The sequence below is a fragment of the Macrobrachium rosenbergii genome, chromosome 28, assembly GCF_040412425.1.
Source record: "Macrobrachium rosenbergii isolate ZJJX-2024 chromosome 28, ASM4041242v1, whole genome shotgun sequence".
Lineage (NCBI taxonomy): Eukaryota > Metazoa > Arthropoda > Malacostraca > Decapoda > Palaemonidae > Macrobrachium > Macrobrachium rosenbergii.
This window is the reverse complement of record NC_089768.1, coordinates 851,713-866,047: the sequence shown is the minus strand read 5'-3', so window position 1 is coordinate 866,047 and position 14,335 is coordinate 851,713. Positions and strand designations below refer to the sequence as shown.

Genomic DNA, 14,335 nt, shown 5'->3' with positions numbered 1-14,335 from the left:
GTATGTTTTTCCAATGTGGCGCTCTCCTTAAGTTTTAACTAGGGTCTTTTCATCTTTTGTTTTCCCTTCCTCTGTTTCTTTAGCCGCGTAGGCTAATAAGCCTCTTGTTTAAGCTGGAATAGCGAGGATCTCGTGTAGCTTCCTCTCCCTGTTTGACTTTTCGCTTAGGCTAATAAGCCTCTTGGTTAAGCTGGGATAGCGAGGGACATCACGTAGCCTACCCTAGTTTTGTCATTTCTTAAGGTTAGTTTCCAGTCATTGGTTATGTCGACACACCCTTACCCTTCCCTTCTCCCGAATGCTCTCTCTCCCCTTGATTCGTTTTCAGTCTTGTTAACTTATCAAGGCTTGGGAGCATTCCTATCCTTTTAGCCTATAGCCTGTGTCCCCTTCCTCTGCATTGTTTGGCCTGCCCTTGGTACGGTCTCTGACTTTACCAGCCTATACCCCCTCCAGGGACTACTGGTGGCGGGAGCTTCCCCTCTCCCGTCCACCATCTTTGCATTGCCTTCTTTGCCTCCTCTCCCCCCCTTCTGACCATGGAGGTTGTTCCTCTCCCTCTCCTGCTTCTCTCGCACTTGCTGGGTAGCTGTCTCAGTCAGCGAGTGGACGGGAGGACCCGGAGCGCCCGGATTGTGCATTCCCACTCTCTGGTCGCTTCTTTACGGTTCTTCCTCCTGGTCTATTCATCCCTCCCCTCCGTATGTCATCTCCGGCGTGTCGTTTAATTGACGACACTCCGGTTTAGTCCTATTCTCGTGGCCAGTTAGTGTTTTCCACCTGACTGTCTTCGTGTCCAGACCTTTGACGTTCCCTTCCTTTAGCTAACCACTGTCTGCTTTTCTGTTATTCGACGCGCATTCCTTGCTTCCTGCTCCGGCGGTTCTAGTGTTTACAAGTCTTCCGTTATCGCTAGTTTCAGAATTTCATTCTTAGTTGCCGGGAATGCGCTTACTCTGGACAGTTTTAACCTTCCCATTTTATTTTGTATCCGTCACTTACTTTTAAGGCATGTTTCTCCGGCTAGTTCCAGTATATTTATTATGTTTATTATTATTTTGTATGAGATTTTATTTTAATCCGGTTACCTTCCGGATCATTCCGGCAGGTTTCACGGTTTTATTTTATATATTAATGTGTTGCTCCGCACACTACTCCGCACCTTACACGGTGTACTCATAATCTCATACTTTTACAGGTGGTGCGCTGCCAAGAACAGGGTGCTCCGCAGCCCTCCACCAGGCCAGCGGCCATTTAAGTTTGTCGGTCCCACTCCGGTGTGCGGTCCACGTGAGGGGATCTCATTGTTTGGCACCCTGACGGATGTGATGTTTGCTATGCTCTTTACGAGCAAGCTATCGATGATTCGGTAGGTTGTCATGCATCTTTCCTTTTAGCCAAACTGTTTTTATACGTGATTACCGATTTCCCCACCTTCGTAAACCGCAATAATGTTTTTCTTCCGCAGGCTGACCGCGTAAGTCTCGTGATGCTTCGCTCCAGGCCCTTAAAGTCTGGGTTAGCGGCTTCGACGCAACGTAGGAGCTGGCAATCCCTATATACTCTCGAAGGACATTTGCAATGTCCTTTTTCCCAGCGCTTGGATCACAGCTTCAGTCACCAACGATGTTGCTGCTCCGTTGATTGCCGGAATTCGGGAGTTGACCCAGCCCTCTCCAGACGGTTCGGCCCTGAGCGGAGGCGTTTCTGAAGATGCGGCGGATCTTGACCTTGGCCTTGAATCTCCGAACATTGTCCCGGAGCATCAAGCAGGTAAGGGGGTAAGTGAGGCAGGTTCTTCACTGTTTAGCTCTCCTTCTTCCACCGTTTCCTCTTTTAAAGGTTTCTCTAAATCCTCATACCTTACGGGCATGTCTGGATCTATTGTCCCGAAGGTGAAGTCTGTTAGGCAGAAAACCTTACCTACTCCAGCAGGTCGATCTGAGGTCCCCCTGGCGGCGGCACGGGCGGCGAGCCCCGTTCCGTCGACGAGTGCAGCCTCCCCCTCTGGGTCACAAGCAGAGTCTCAGTCACGTCAAGTGGTTCCCCCTCCTCCTGCTTTGGACACGGACTCTTTCTTCCGAGCATTTCCTTGAGAGAATCAACGCGAGATTTGAGAGAATCGACGCGAGGGTAGACAGCAAGCTTTCTGGTCTTGCTAATTCTTTTCAGTCTCTTTCGGAGAAGGTGGAGTCACAACAGGAAGTCATCAAAGGACTGGCCGACGGCGGATCTCGTTCTAGGTCTCATTCTGTTCCTGACCCTTCTACTCTCCCTCCCTTCGATCTGGGGAATCCTTGGCGTCTGGCCCTTTATGCTCCAGTGAAGGTACTCTCACCATAGAGGGTTTGGGCACAAAGAGAGTGGAAGAGTTGGAATTCTATCCTCTGGACCTGACATCCCCCTACACAGGTTTTGCCAGGCTGAAGGGGGAGGTTTGGAACAGGTCTGATAAAGTCCCTAAGGAGACCGTTATCTATCCTAGGGACCAAGCCCAGTCGTCTTTGATGAGGACACTTTCGGAGTGGCAAGCGGAGAACACTAAGCTTACACCAGTCAAGGGAGTGTTCACTATGTTCACTCTAAGTGATGTTCTCCTTCCTCCTTGTACTTCGAAAGTGGCCTCTCTGACTAGTCAGGCTTGCTTGGAAGGTAAACCCCTCCCTCATCTCCGGGAGACGGACCCGACATCTCTCGTCTTTCCCGGGGGCACCGAGTTCTGGAAGGGAGCCCCTAATACGTTTACGGTGACTCGGCTTGACCCAGACTGCGCTTCTGATCTGTTCAGTGAGCAGCTCCCTAAGATCCCGGAGTCGCTCCTGAAAGCAGAGGCTGATACTAAGGATAGGCTCACCAGGTCTTTGAACTCTTTGACTTTAGCAGAAGCAACTTCTTTGGTCTATAGGGAAGATTCTTTGTTCCAGGTCTTGACGAAATCTCTCTTGGCGAGTTTTCAACAAGACCTGTTTGACTTTATGACTGCCCGACTGGCCTGCCGGAAGCATATCTTTTCGGCAGCCACAGTTCGGCATGAACCAAATAAGCTTCTGAAGAGTTCTATCTGGGGAGCTAATCTTTTCCCACAAGAAGAAGTTGACGCAGTCTTATCTGAGGCGGCTAGGGTCAATCAGTCTCCGTTCTCGTTGGGGTCTGCCCTATAAACGGAAGCAGTCTGATCTTGCCGGGCCTTCCCCAAAGTCCAGCAAGAAATTTAAACATTTCAAACGCCTCCCGGCTCAGTCCTTCGTTCAGGTTCCCTTACAAGATCAGCCTTCAACCTCTTCCTCCCAACCTCCGCCTCAGTATGTCCTGGTGAACCCGTCACATCAGTCTCTTGCTGCCCCCTCCCTCGTCTCCTCCCGGCTTTCAATGCTACATATGAAAGCCAGGGGAAATTTCTGCTCTAGGCAGTCAACCAGAGGCAACAGGCCCGTGGCTATGTTAGGGGAAGAGGAGCCCCCCGCTCCTCTCCCAGGAACAGAGGAGGTAGAGGTTCCAGAGGGAGGAAGCAAACACAGGACCGATGACATACATCCTGTGGGCGGGAGGCTGTACCATTTTCGAGCCCGGTGGACCTTCTGTCCCTGGGCTCAGAGTATAATTTCCAAGGGCCTAGGTTGGAGTTGGATTGACGGTCCCCCTCCACCAGTCAAGTTTTATCAGGCTCCGACCAAGGATCTCGAGGACTTTGTGGAAGATCTTTTGGAGAAACAGGCTATAAGGAAAGTGAGGACACTGAAGTTCCAAGGCAGGCTCTTCAGTGTTCCCAAGAAGGGTTCCGACAAGCGGAGAGTAATTCTGGACTTGTCCCGTCTGAATTCCTACATTCGTTGCGACAAGTTTCGGATGCTTACAGTCTCCCAAGTTCGGACCCTACTGCCCCGTGGAGCCGTAACCACCTCTTTAGATCTTTCCGACGTCTATTATCATGTCCCGGTTGCGAGAAGGTTCTCCCCCTTTCTGGGGTTCAGGCTCGGAAGGCAGGCATATTCCTTCAAGGTGATGCCTTTCGGCCTCAACATAGCCCCAAGGATTTTCACCAAGTTGACAGACACGGTCGTACAACAACTCCGGTCTCAAGGGATTACGCTGGCCGCGTATCTAGACGACTGGATCATCTGGGCATCCAGCATCGAGGAATGCCGGAGGGTTACATCCGTGGTGGTCGGCTTTCTAGAATCTTTGGGCTTTCGTGTAAACAGGGAGAAGTCCCGCCTGGTTCCGAGCAGTTGTTTTCAATGGCTAGGAATCCAGTGGGATCTGAATTCTCACAAGCTCTCTCTTCCTCCTCCCAAGAGGAAAGAGATAGCCAGAGCAACCAGACAGTTTCTCAAGTCCAAACGCACCTCTCGACGAGCCCAAGAAAGAGTTTTGGGCTCCCTTCAGTTCGCTTCAGTGACAGATCTGTTGCTGAAGGTAAAACTGAAAGATATCAACAGAGTGTGGCGGAGTCGAGCAAATATCAGCCTCAGAGACAAGGTGTCTCTGATTCCTCCCATCTTGAAAAAGAGACTCCGGCCTTGGTCGACTGTCAAGAGCCTGTCCAAGTCAGTCCCCCTGCAATTTCCCCCTCCGGCGTTGGTTATCCACACAGACGCCTCCCTAAGCGGGTGGGGAGGATATTCTCAACACCAAGAAGTGCAGGGACTTGGTCCCCATGTTCCGCCAGTTCCATATAAACGTTCTGGAGGCCATGGCGGTCTTCCTTACCTTAAAGAAGCTTCTTCCCCCCAAGAAGATTCATATAAGGCTGGTTCTGGACAGCGCCACGATTGTCCACTGCATAAACAGGGGAGGTTCAAAATCCAGCCGGATCAACCAAGTAATGATTGCACTTTTCTCCTTGGCGTGCAAGAACAAGTGGCACCTGTCTGCCACTCATCTTGCAGGCGTCTGGAACGTAGTGGCGGATTCTCTATCAAGGACAACTCCCCTCGAGTCGGAGTGGTCCCTAGACAGAGCCTCGTTCAATTGGATCTGCAACCAAGTTCCGGGCCTGGAGGTAGATTTGTTCGCAACCAAGCTCAAAAACAAGCTTCCTCATTACGTAGCTCCCAACCTGGACCCTCAAGCTCTTTTCACGGACGCAATGTCATTGGATTGGAACAGGTGGAAGAAGATTTATCTGTTCCCTCCAGTAAACTTGTTGTTAAAGGTCCTTCACAAACTCAGGACATTCAAGGGTCAAGTAGCTCTAGTGGCTCCCTACTGGCCAAAGAGCAGCTGGTTTCCACTTCTGCTGGAACTGAAACTTCGCCACATCCAAATCCCCAGTCCGAAACTAACACAAGTAGTACAAACTCAGACTGTCAGCTTCCTCAAAAATTCAAAATGCCCTGGCTTTGTGGACTTTATGAAATTTGCAGCTCAAAGGGATGCTAACGTTGATCCTGTCAATACCATGTTCTTGGAATCAGATAAGCGGGTCTCCACTCTTCGGCAGTACGACTCAGCAGTTAAGAAGCTAGCACTCTTTTGAAAGAATCTGAGGCTACAGTAATGACCATAAATTTGGCAATCTCCTTTTTAGATCACTGTTTGAGAAGGGTTTAGCCTCCAGTACTGTTACTACAGCCAAGTCGGCTTTACTGAAAAAAAGTATTTTTATACGGTTTCAAAATTGACCTCACAGATCCTTACTTTTCTTCCATCCCTAAGGCCTGTGCACGACTGAGACCAGTAATCCGTCCACATACGGTTTCCTGGTTTTTGAATGACGTGTTGAAGTTAGCCTCAGATATCGATAATCAGTCTTGTCCCTACCTTTCCTTATTGAGGAAAACGTTGTTCTTAGTTAGCCTAGCTTTGGGTGCTAGAATTTCAGAGCTGTCTGCACTCTCTAGGAACCCAACCATGTCGACTTCCTTCCATCAGGGAGGTTTTGCTGATTCCTCACCCTAAATTCCTAGCCAAAAATGAAGATCCGCAGAATAGGTGGTCGCCTTGGAAAATTCTCCCCCTTCCTCAAGACCTGTCCCTGTGTCCAGTTCATACATTGAGGGCTTATTTAGACAGGTCCTCTCACATCTCATCTGGGCCTCTCTTTATCAGGGAAGGGGGTAATATCTCTATGTCTGCTATTAGACAGCAAATCCTTTACTTCATCAAGCAGGCTAATCCTGACTCAGTCCCAAGAGTTCATGATATTAGAGCTGTGGCCACCTCCATTAACTACTTCCATTACATGAATTTCACGGATCTTACCAAATACACTGGTTGAAGTCACCCTTGGTTTTCAAATGTCACTATTTGAAATCCTTAGAAGCTCTTAAATTCTCAGCAGTCGCTGCAGGGAACGTTGTCCCTCCCTCTGGTACCCTTTCTGATTCCTAGTCAATTCTTCCTCCACTGCCTCAGTTATCCCCCTTACAGTCATTTCAGTCAGGCGTGCCTTGACTTTCTCACCTGACCGTGTTATCTGTATATTTGTCTAATTGACACATTTATGTTATAATGTTTTCAATTTTGTATAGTTATTTTGTTTAAGTATATTTTTATATTGTCATGTTAATTTTAAGCTCCCATCAGTTACATTTGTACATTATTTGTTATTATTGCTAGCAATTAAAAATTGTTTGGTGGACCTTTGGTCTTCTGTTCCCCTTACATTTTGTTATCTCTTGCAGTTTAAGAATGATATTTATTTCTCTGTTAATTTTCACCGGCTGACACAGGACCCGATCCAGAAAAGGGATTTTGACAAAGGAAAATCTATTTCTGGAGAGGACCGTGTCACCCGTGACCCACCTCTGTCATGTGTTGTGTCCCCCCCATAGTAAACATCATTCTGGTGGGGTGTTGCTTTCATGGAATGCGGCTAGCGGTGATTTGTGTACTGTCCGCGAGTGGTGCATGGGTTTGTAACGGCACCTCTCTCTGGGACTTTTGACTTTGGGATCTCTATAGGATAAGGTTCCATGTTTTTATAGTTCACCCTTTTCCATACACAACTCCATCTAATGGAGCTCGCTCTGGGGGTAGTAACTCCAGCATTTCATTTAGCTTTCTCTGGTATCTAGCAATGGAATTACCTAGAAATAAGTGCTGAATGGACTTTTTCACCGGGTGACACGGTCCCCTCTCCAGAAATAGATTTTTCCTTTGTCAAAATCCCTTTTCTAACCTTAAAGAAAATCCGCCCCCCCAGCCGGATTCACATCAGACTGGTGTTGGACAGCGCCGTGGTAGTTCATTGCATCAACAGGGCCAGCTCCAAATCAGGTCGCGTAAACCAAGTTATGGTGGCTATTTTCTCCCTGGCGAACAAGCACAGCTGGCATCTGTCAGCCACCCACCTAGCGGGGGTGCGGAACGTGGTGGCGGATTCCCTGTCCAGAACCACTCCGTCTCCAACGGAGTGGTCTCTGGACGGAGAGTCTTTCAATTGGATTTGCCGCCAGGTTCTGGGTCTCCAAGTGGATCTGTTCGCGACGGAGAGCAACTACAAGCTTCCCTGTTATGTGGCTCCGAACCTGGACCCTCAGGCTTATGCCACGGACGCAATGACCATAGACTGGAACAATTGGGAGAAGATTTACTTGTTTCCCCCAATAAACATGTTGTTGTAAGTACTGCACAAACTCAGGTCATTCAAAGGTCAACTGGCCCTGATAGCCCCTTATTGGCCAAAGAGCAACTGGTTCCCTCTGCTTCAGGAACTCAAGTTGCAGAGTCATCGGATTCCCAATCCCAGATTGACCCAAGTAGTACAAACCAAGACTGTGTCAGCTTCCTTAAAAATTCAAAATGCCCTAGTTTTATGGACTTTATAAAGTTCGCTGCCCAAAAGGGAGCAAACATTGACCCCGTTAACACTCTGTTTTTAGAATCAGATAAGAGAGATTCTACTCTCAGACAATATGACTCAGCAGTCAAGAAATTAGCTTCCTTTTTGAAGGCATCTGAAGCTCAAACTATGACTACTAACCTAGCGGTTACCTTCTTTAGATCATTGTTTGAAAAGGGCCTTGCCCCGGCCACTATTACCACAGCTAAGTCAGCCTTGAAGAAGGTATTTTTATATGGTTTTAAAATTGACCTTACAGATTCTTACTTTTCATCTATCCCTAGAGCATGCGCTCGTCTGAGACCCGTATCGCGCCCACATTCTGTTACGTGGTTCCTCAATGATGTTCTCAAGTTAGCATCTGAGATTGACAACTCACAATGCTCTTATTTGGATCTGTTAAGGAAAACCTTATTTCTGATTAGCTTGTCTTCAGGTGCCAGAATTTCAGAGCTGTCGGCTCTCTCTAGAGCTGATGATTTTGTTAGTTTCCTCCCGTCCGGAGAAGCCCCCCTTTCTCCTGACCATAGATTTTTAGCTAAAAACGAGGACCCTCAAGACAGGTGGTCCCCTTGGAAGGTGGTGCCTCTTCCACAGGACCAGTCCTTATGCCCAGTCTATACCTTAAAGTCTTACCTTTTAAGAATTCCACAGTGTAAGTCGGGTCCTCTTTTTATCAGGGAGAAAGGTGGAACTCTTTCGTTGAATGCTATAAGACAGCAAATTCTGTATTTTATTAAACAAGCCAACCTGGATTCAATCCCTAAAGTTCATGATATCCGTGCAGTAGCTACTTCCACTAATTATTTTCATAATATGGATTTTGCCGAACTTACCAAATATATGGGATGGAAATCACCTCTAGTGTTTAAACGACATTATTTAAAATCACTCGAAGCCCTGAAATTTTCAACAGTGGCTGTGGGGAGTGTCATTCCCCCACCTTAATTATCCTTTATCCTTTCCCCTTCCCCCCCGCCCGCCTGCCTCATTTACTTCTCTGCCTGCCCTTCTGGATAGATCATGCCTCACTGCCTTGCTCCTCATATTGATATTATTATTGTCTTTATTATTATCTTTTAGTGACTGTATTTTGACATGCTGTGATTTTGGATTGTCTTAGGGGTACTGGGCTGTTTTTATTTTGCTCCATGTACCCCATAAATTTTCTCATGTTGTTAATGTCTCTCTTATGCTTAGATATAAGTTTATATTTACTCCTTATAAATTTTATATTATTGAATGTATTTTGCCTACTATATTGCTTTGTGTACCATTTTTGTATTCTACTTTTAAGGTCGTATTAGTGTACTTTCCTGTTACTATTCATTTTTTCATGTGGAGAGATATTCTAATTAAATCCTTTTCTATAGCTTGTGTTTTTTCTTCAGATCACCTTGTATTTTCCTGTAGTTTGCAGTCTTGGCATGATTCTCTATCACTATTTCACCGGCTGACACGGGGCTGGACTAAGAAAAGGGATTTTGACAAAGGAAAAATCTATTTCTGAGGAAGGCCCCGTGTCACCCGGTGACCCTCCCAGAAGTTGCTTTCGCCCCCCCCTACTTGCACATGCCAAGCCTGGGGGTGGTGCTAGTCTGGAATGAGTGTAGGTGGCACTGGTGTCGCCGGCCTGGCGGGCGCATGAGCGTGGGGGCTGGAACGGCTCACCGCTCTTTTCGAGGGGTTTTGACATGGGGATGTCTATCGAGTGTGGCTCTGTGGTTGTGATTCTTTCACTCACCCTTGGTTATACCGACGTCTTCCTTGTGGAAGACGCTCGATCTGGGGGTAGTAACCCCAGCATTCCTGAAAGCTCTTTTTTCTCTGGTATATCTAGCATTTTATACCTAGAAATTCGTGTTAGTATGGAATTTCACCGGGTGACACGGGGCCTTCCTCAGAAATAGATTTTTCCTTTGTCAAAATCCCTTATTTACAAGATGCACTGGCATGGGGACATGCAGTACATTCTAGTGAGCTGTACATGTCTTCCTAATATTTTTCTGTACTTTACTTTGCAAAATTACAATTACAGCTGTGAATGTTCGTAAAACATAAGAACTACAACCAGCAGCGATCTCTGAGTATATTTATGAGCATACAGTATATATACAAGATGTACTGGGATGGGGAGATGTAGTACATTTCCCTGTGAAATCTCAGGTCACACTAATCTCCCTGTAGAGGCAATCCCCGGTTATCAGTGGGCTCTGTTAACAGCGATCCGGTTGTACAGGGCTTGTCTAGCGACGAAAATCGGCAATTTTCGGGGCTGATAATTGGGTATTGGTGCCAATACATACCTGACAGAGGCGCCAGTGACCGAAAATCGGCACTTTTCGACGCCAATAAGCCCCGAAATTCGCTAAAAAAGTGCGAAAATCACCGATTTTCGGTTAGCATCACACCCTCAGAATAGAACCCCGCCGATAACCAAGGACTGCCTGTATCCTGAGCCGAGGCGTGAGTGTTGTCATAAATATTGTCATATAGTCATTAGCCCATTCAAGTGATGGGAATGTTTTCCTGCAAAATTTGTTCAAATATCATGGTGCAAAATACCTATAAACATATGATCCGAACTGGAGATTTTGATATGCAATTATTGGGATCAAAAGATCTCTCCTGTCCCTAGGGGGTTAAGTATCCAACAAATATTAAAGTAACTTGATTTAATTTCTAATTTTCCAGTTAAAAGCACTTATATTACTAACCACTACAGCTTTAAAATATAAAAAACACATGGCTCAATGGTCTTTAATTATACTAAGGTTGCCATGGCATTAAGAACTGATAGTTTTAACAGTTATTGCTGCATTTGTAGTAATAGTACTGTTTATTTTCATAATAATGTCATATTTCAAAAACTGGCTCTAAATTTAGACCCATTCCTAGTTTGAATTTAGGTAAAATAATGATACTAATAATGATAAATAATGAATGTATATTGTTACACAATGAAGCAGTTTATGTAGAGAAGTAATTTATTTATGCTATTATGTTAGTCTGGTTTGGTACTGGGGCAAACACTAGTCGTGGTCGTATGGTGAAAGAACTTCTACCGAGAGAATTTAACAAGAATCAAATCACTATTAACAACAAGAATTAATTCACCTGGTACTGGCTCCAAAATAACTCCCAGAGCACATTATATTTGTTTTACCTTTTCTTTCTCTCTCTCTCAGAAGACCCCTTTAAAGGATGTCATTGGAGATGGAGTTTCTTATCTCTTGGATTCTGATCTGCACTACATTTCATACTGGGGGGGAAGAGGAGTGTCACAGACACTATATTATTGGTCACCAGCTTATACTTCATCTATGTGGCAGGGCAGTTATAGAACTGAGGGCAACCACTAAAGCAATTATAAACAATACTTTATGCTATGAGTGATATTGCATCCTAAAGACTTTACAACGCGGAAGGATTGCACACAACTACTGTAGGTCAATATCAAAGCAACATGAAAATATTTTGTACAAGAAGACTCTAGTATTGAGCCTGAATACAAGATAAAAGGCTTTGTACAACAACAAACTCTGAATACTTTAGTTACACTTCATGTAGGATTAACATGAATGCAAAATGAACAATTACTCTTTCAAGACATGGGAAATAAATTCCCAGTCAGAATTAAATCACCATTGACAGTTATATCTTGCATGTCCAGAATCCAGGTTAGTCCAAGCATGGTAGGCAAGACAAATGGACTCACACTGGTATTCTGCACTTGATTATTTAACCCTGAAGGGTATTATGACATAAATATGAGTTATTTCTTACACAGATACACCAAGTATCATTCACATACATGACATAAAAGTAGACATACCATAGCTAGTTGTGTGGGCTGGTTTCCAAAATTAGCAACTCGTGCCGATATCTGAGCCCAGATATCTGAGGAAATGAACGGCAGAACATAGGAAAAGTCAGTTGAATGTTGGCTAGGCTCTGGCAGCTGTACTGGTGATACATCTGGGTGCTCCACATACCTTCAAAAGAATAATAGCCAGTTACAAGTTTCAGAGAATGCACAATTGCTGTATTACAAATCATGATATCTGGTCACTATCGAGTACTGGATTTCCCTCTGGCTAAAGTTACTTACCAATAAAAACCTGAAAAAAATGGCTTCATGGATACAAACCCAATCTTATATCATTAGGCTTGACACAGAGTAGTCTCGGACATGAATTATGTCATCAACAAAGCCTTGAGATTAAATCACAGATGACTATAACTCACACTCTTACAACAGAAATTAAGTTCAAGCAGATGTGGGAGCAATCAATTTGACTGGCTGAGAGAAAAGCAACTCTTGTAAAGAAGTAATATTCCTGGCACTACAAAATTAATTTGACATTTCTTTTGTCCTATGTTCAAAACCTTCGGTTGCTCCACAGCTTTGCATAGTCATGGATCTGTGTTTCTTCTAGATACCTGTCACCCTAAGCCACTACCTGCCAACTTTACTTTTGTACAATGGACACAAAACATGATACTACATAACCTTAGCAAAGATTCAAATAGGTTTTCTCCATTGTATAAAAAAAGTTGATGTACTTTCATCCATACTCAGTATACTGTATCATTTTAATTTTCTGAATAGCAGGTACGAAAACATTATGAAATACTTTACCTCTCCTAATGATTATAGGCCAACTGCCAGTGCTATAAGCTTAATGAAGAATACATCTTTAAGGCATCATATATTGTACATAACTTAAATAAGACACTAGAGTCATGACAGCTAATAACCCTACAAGAAACAATTAGATGCTTCTGATGCCATGTCATGTCTAACTCCTTACCTCCAAGACAGCTTAACAATGGACAGGAGTTCAGACCTTGTTCAAACTGATCTCAGTGCTGCCTCTGACTTGGTTAACCATATAACTATGTTCATTTCATTCAGTTTCTTAAGTAATTAGCATCTTCTGAGAGTTGTTGTTGATGGTGATTTTAGTGAGCCTAAACTTTACAGCCTGACTTACACAGCACTTGAAACTGGAATACCTTCATAGATACTAGAAAGTTCCCAATTTCTAATGGAGCACAGCACTAACTGCTGTCACTATCTACAAGGGTGTTTACCACACAACAACACTCGTTCAGTGGGCAGAGATCAACGACTGGTCTCCATACCTCACTGCTTTCAGCACCACAAACAAACAGCATAAAAAATGAGAAATCAATCCAACCCCTGCACAGCCTGTTTCTGGATCAAACAGCATTACCTAAATACTGTACTGAAATCTTGGAACCTCTAAGTCACCGCTGTATGTCCCAAGTCTAATGGCTGTGGCAAGAGTAAGGCTTATCTCCAGAAAACAGAGCTGATAACCAATTCTGATAACCACCTCCCATGTCTTTATTCCCATTTCTTGCCAAGATCTCCCTTATTTCTGGAGATGAGCCTTACTGGCAGACAAATTCCTCGCTTCCTCTAACTCCATACCAAGTGACTCTCCCTGGCTGAAAGCGCAGCTATTGCTGTTTGCTAAGAGTCATTCCATTGTAGGTGGAGGGACAAGATCTCCTTGGGGTGACTGGCATCTTCTGCCACCTAGGGTGTGCATGAGGTTCTTTCTAGCTTTTGTGTTCAGATACTAGGGTGGCTTGGTGTGTTGAAGACGACAATAAGCTGCTGATGTCAGTCATTGTCTTGTTCACACTGATGAACTCGTATAATACTCTCTGGTAACCAAAACAGGTTGAGGGGATTTGAGACTTGAGGATCCTCAACATATGAGGGAGAAAAGAAGTCGCCAGAATACTTAGTTGTCATGTCCCTCTTCTTCATTAGCACACTGGCTAACAAATAACAACTGTGTGAATGTGCAGGATGGAAGCATGGTTGGGCAGGCATGGGAGAAATTTCCAAAGAAACAGATCTGTCCTATCTTCCTTGGTCAGTTTGAATGTGACCAAAAATGAGGAGAACAATCCCAGGCCATGCTGTGCAACTGCTTCCTTTGTTAATGCAGGATGAATGACAAGGCAAAGAGTACGACTGTACCATGGCTGTCCCATGACTGTTTTCACTATCTGACCAGTAGCTTTACCACTTCTACAAAATTCATGGTTGTCCACTACAAACATGCCACTATTCTTTAAAAAAAAAAAAATTTTGCAAGCATGCCCTGGCTTTTTCTTTCCATCCCCAGTTAATTCTATAATAAATGTAGGCACATAGGCCTCATCAGCAAGTTTCCAGTGCTCTAATGAAAAAAAAGGTAAAATGGAAAAAAAAATTAAGAGACAAGCTTTAAGATTAGAGATCATCACTTGCTCACAAGTCAAAAAACAAAAGTTTCAAGGCTTAATCTTTGACAAAACCTGAACTGGAAAGCCCATTGAGGGTTTTTTGTTCACTTTCCTGTTCTTTCAATAAATGTGTAGGACAGGCTGATGAGGAAGCAAAGTTGCTTGGTGGATTATCAGGAAAGCACCTTCTTCTTTACCTCATCTTTTCCTTCTGGGCTTTTCATAATTTCTAGATCCATCCTGACTGTCCTCCCCCCGTTGCTGTGGCAAACCTGGCGG

At 44.7% G+C, this 14,335-nt stretch overlaps 1 protein-coding gene across 1 annotated transcript in view; it reads right to left on the bottom strand.

Annotated features, from left to right (window-relative positions):
* Positions 1–14,335, bottom strand: part of LOC136853966 (uncharacterized) — a 222,665-nt gene that overhangs the window by 75,122 nt on the left and 133,208 nt on the right. Inside the window, exon 8 of the mRNA XM_067129883.1 lies at positions 11,622–11,781. Within this exon, the coding sequence (XP_066985984.1) occupies positions 11,622–11,781 (160 nt within the window). The remainder of the gene's footprint in view (positions 1–11,621; positions 11,782–14,335) is intronic.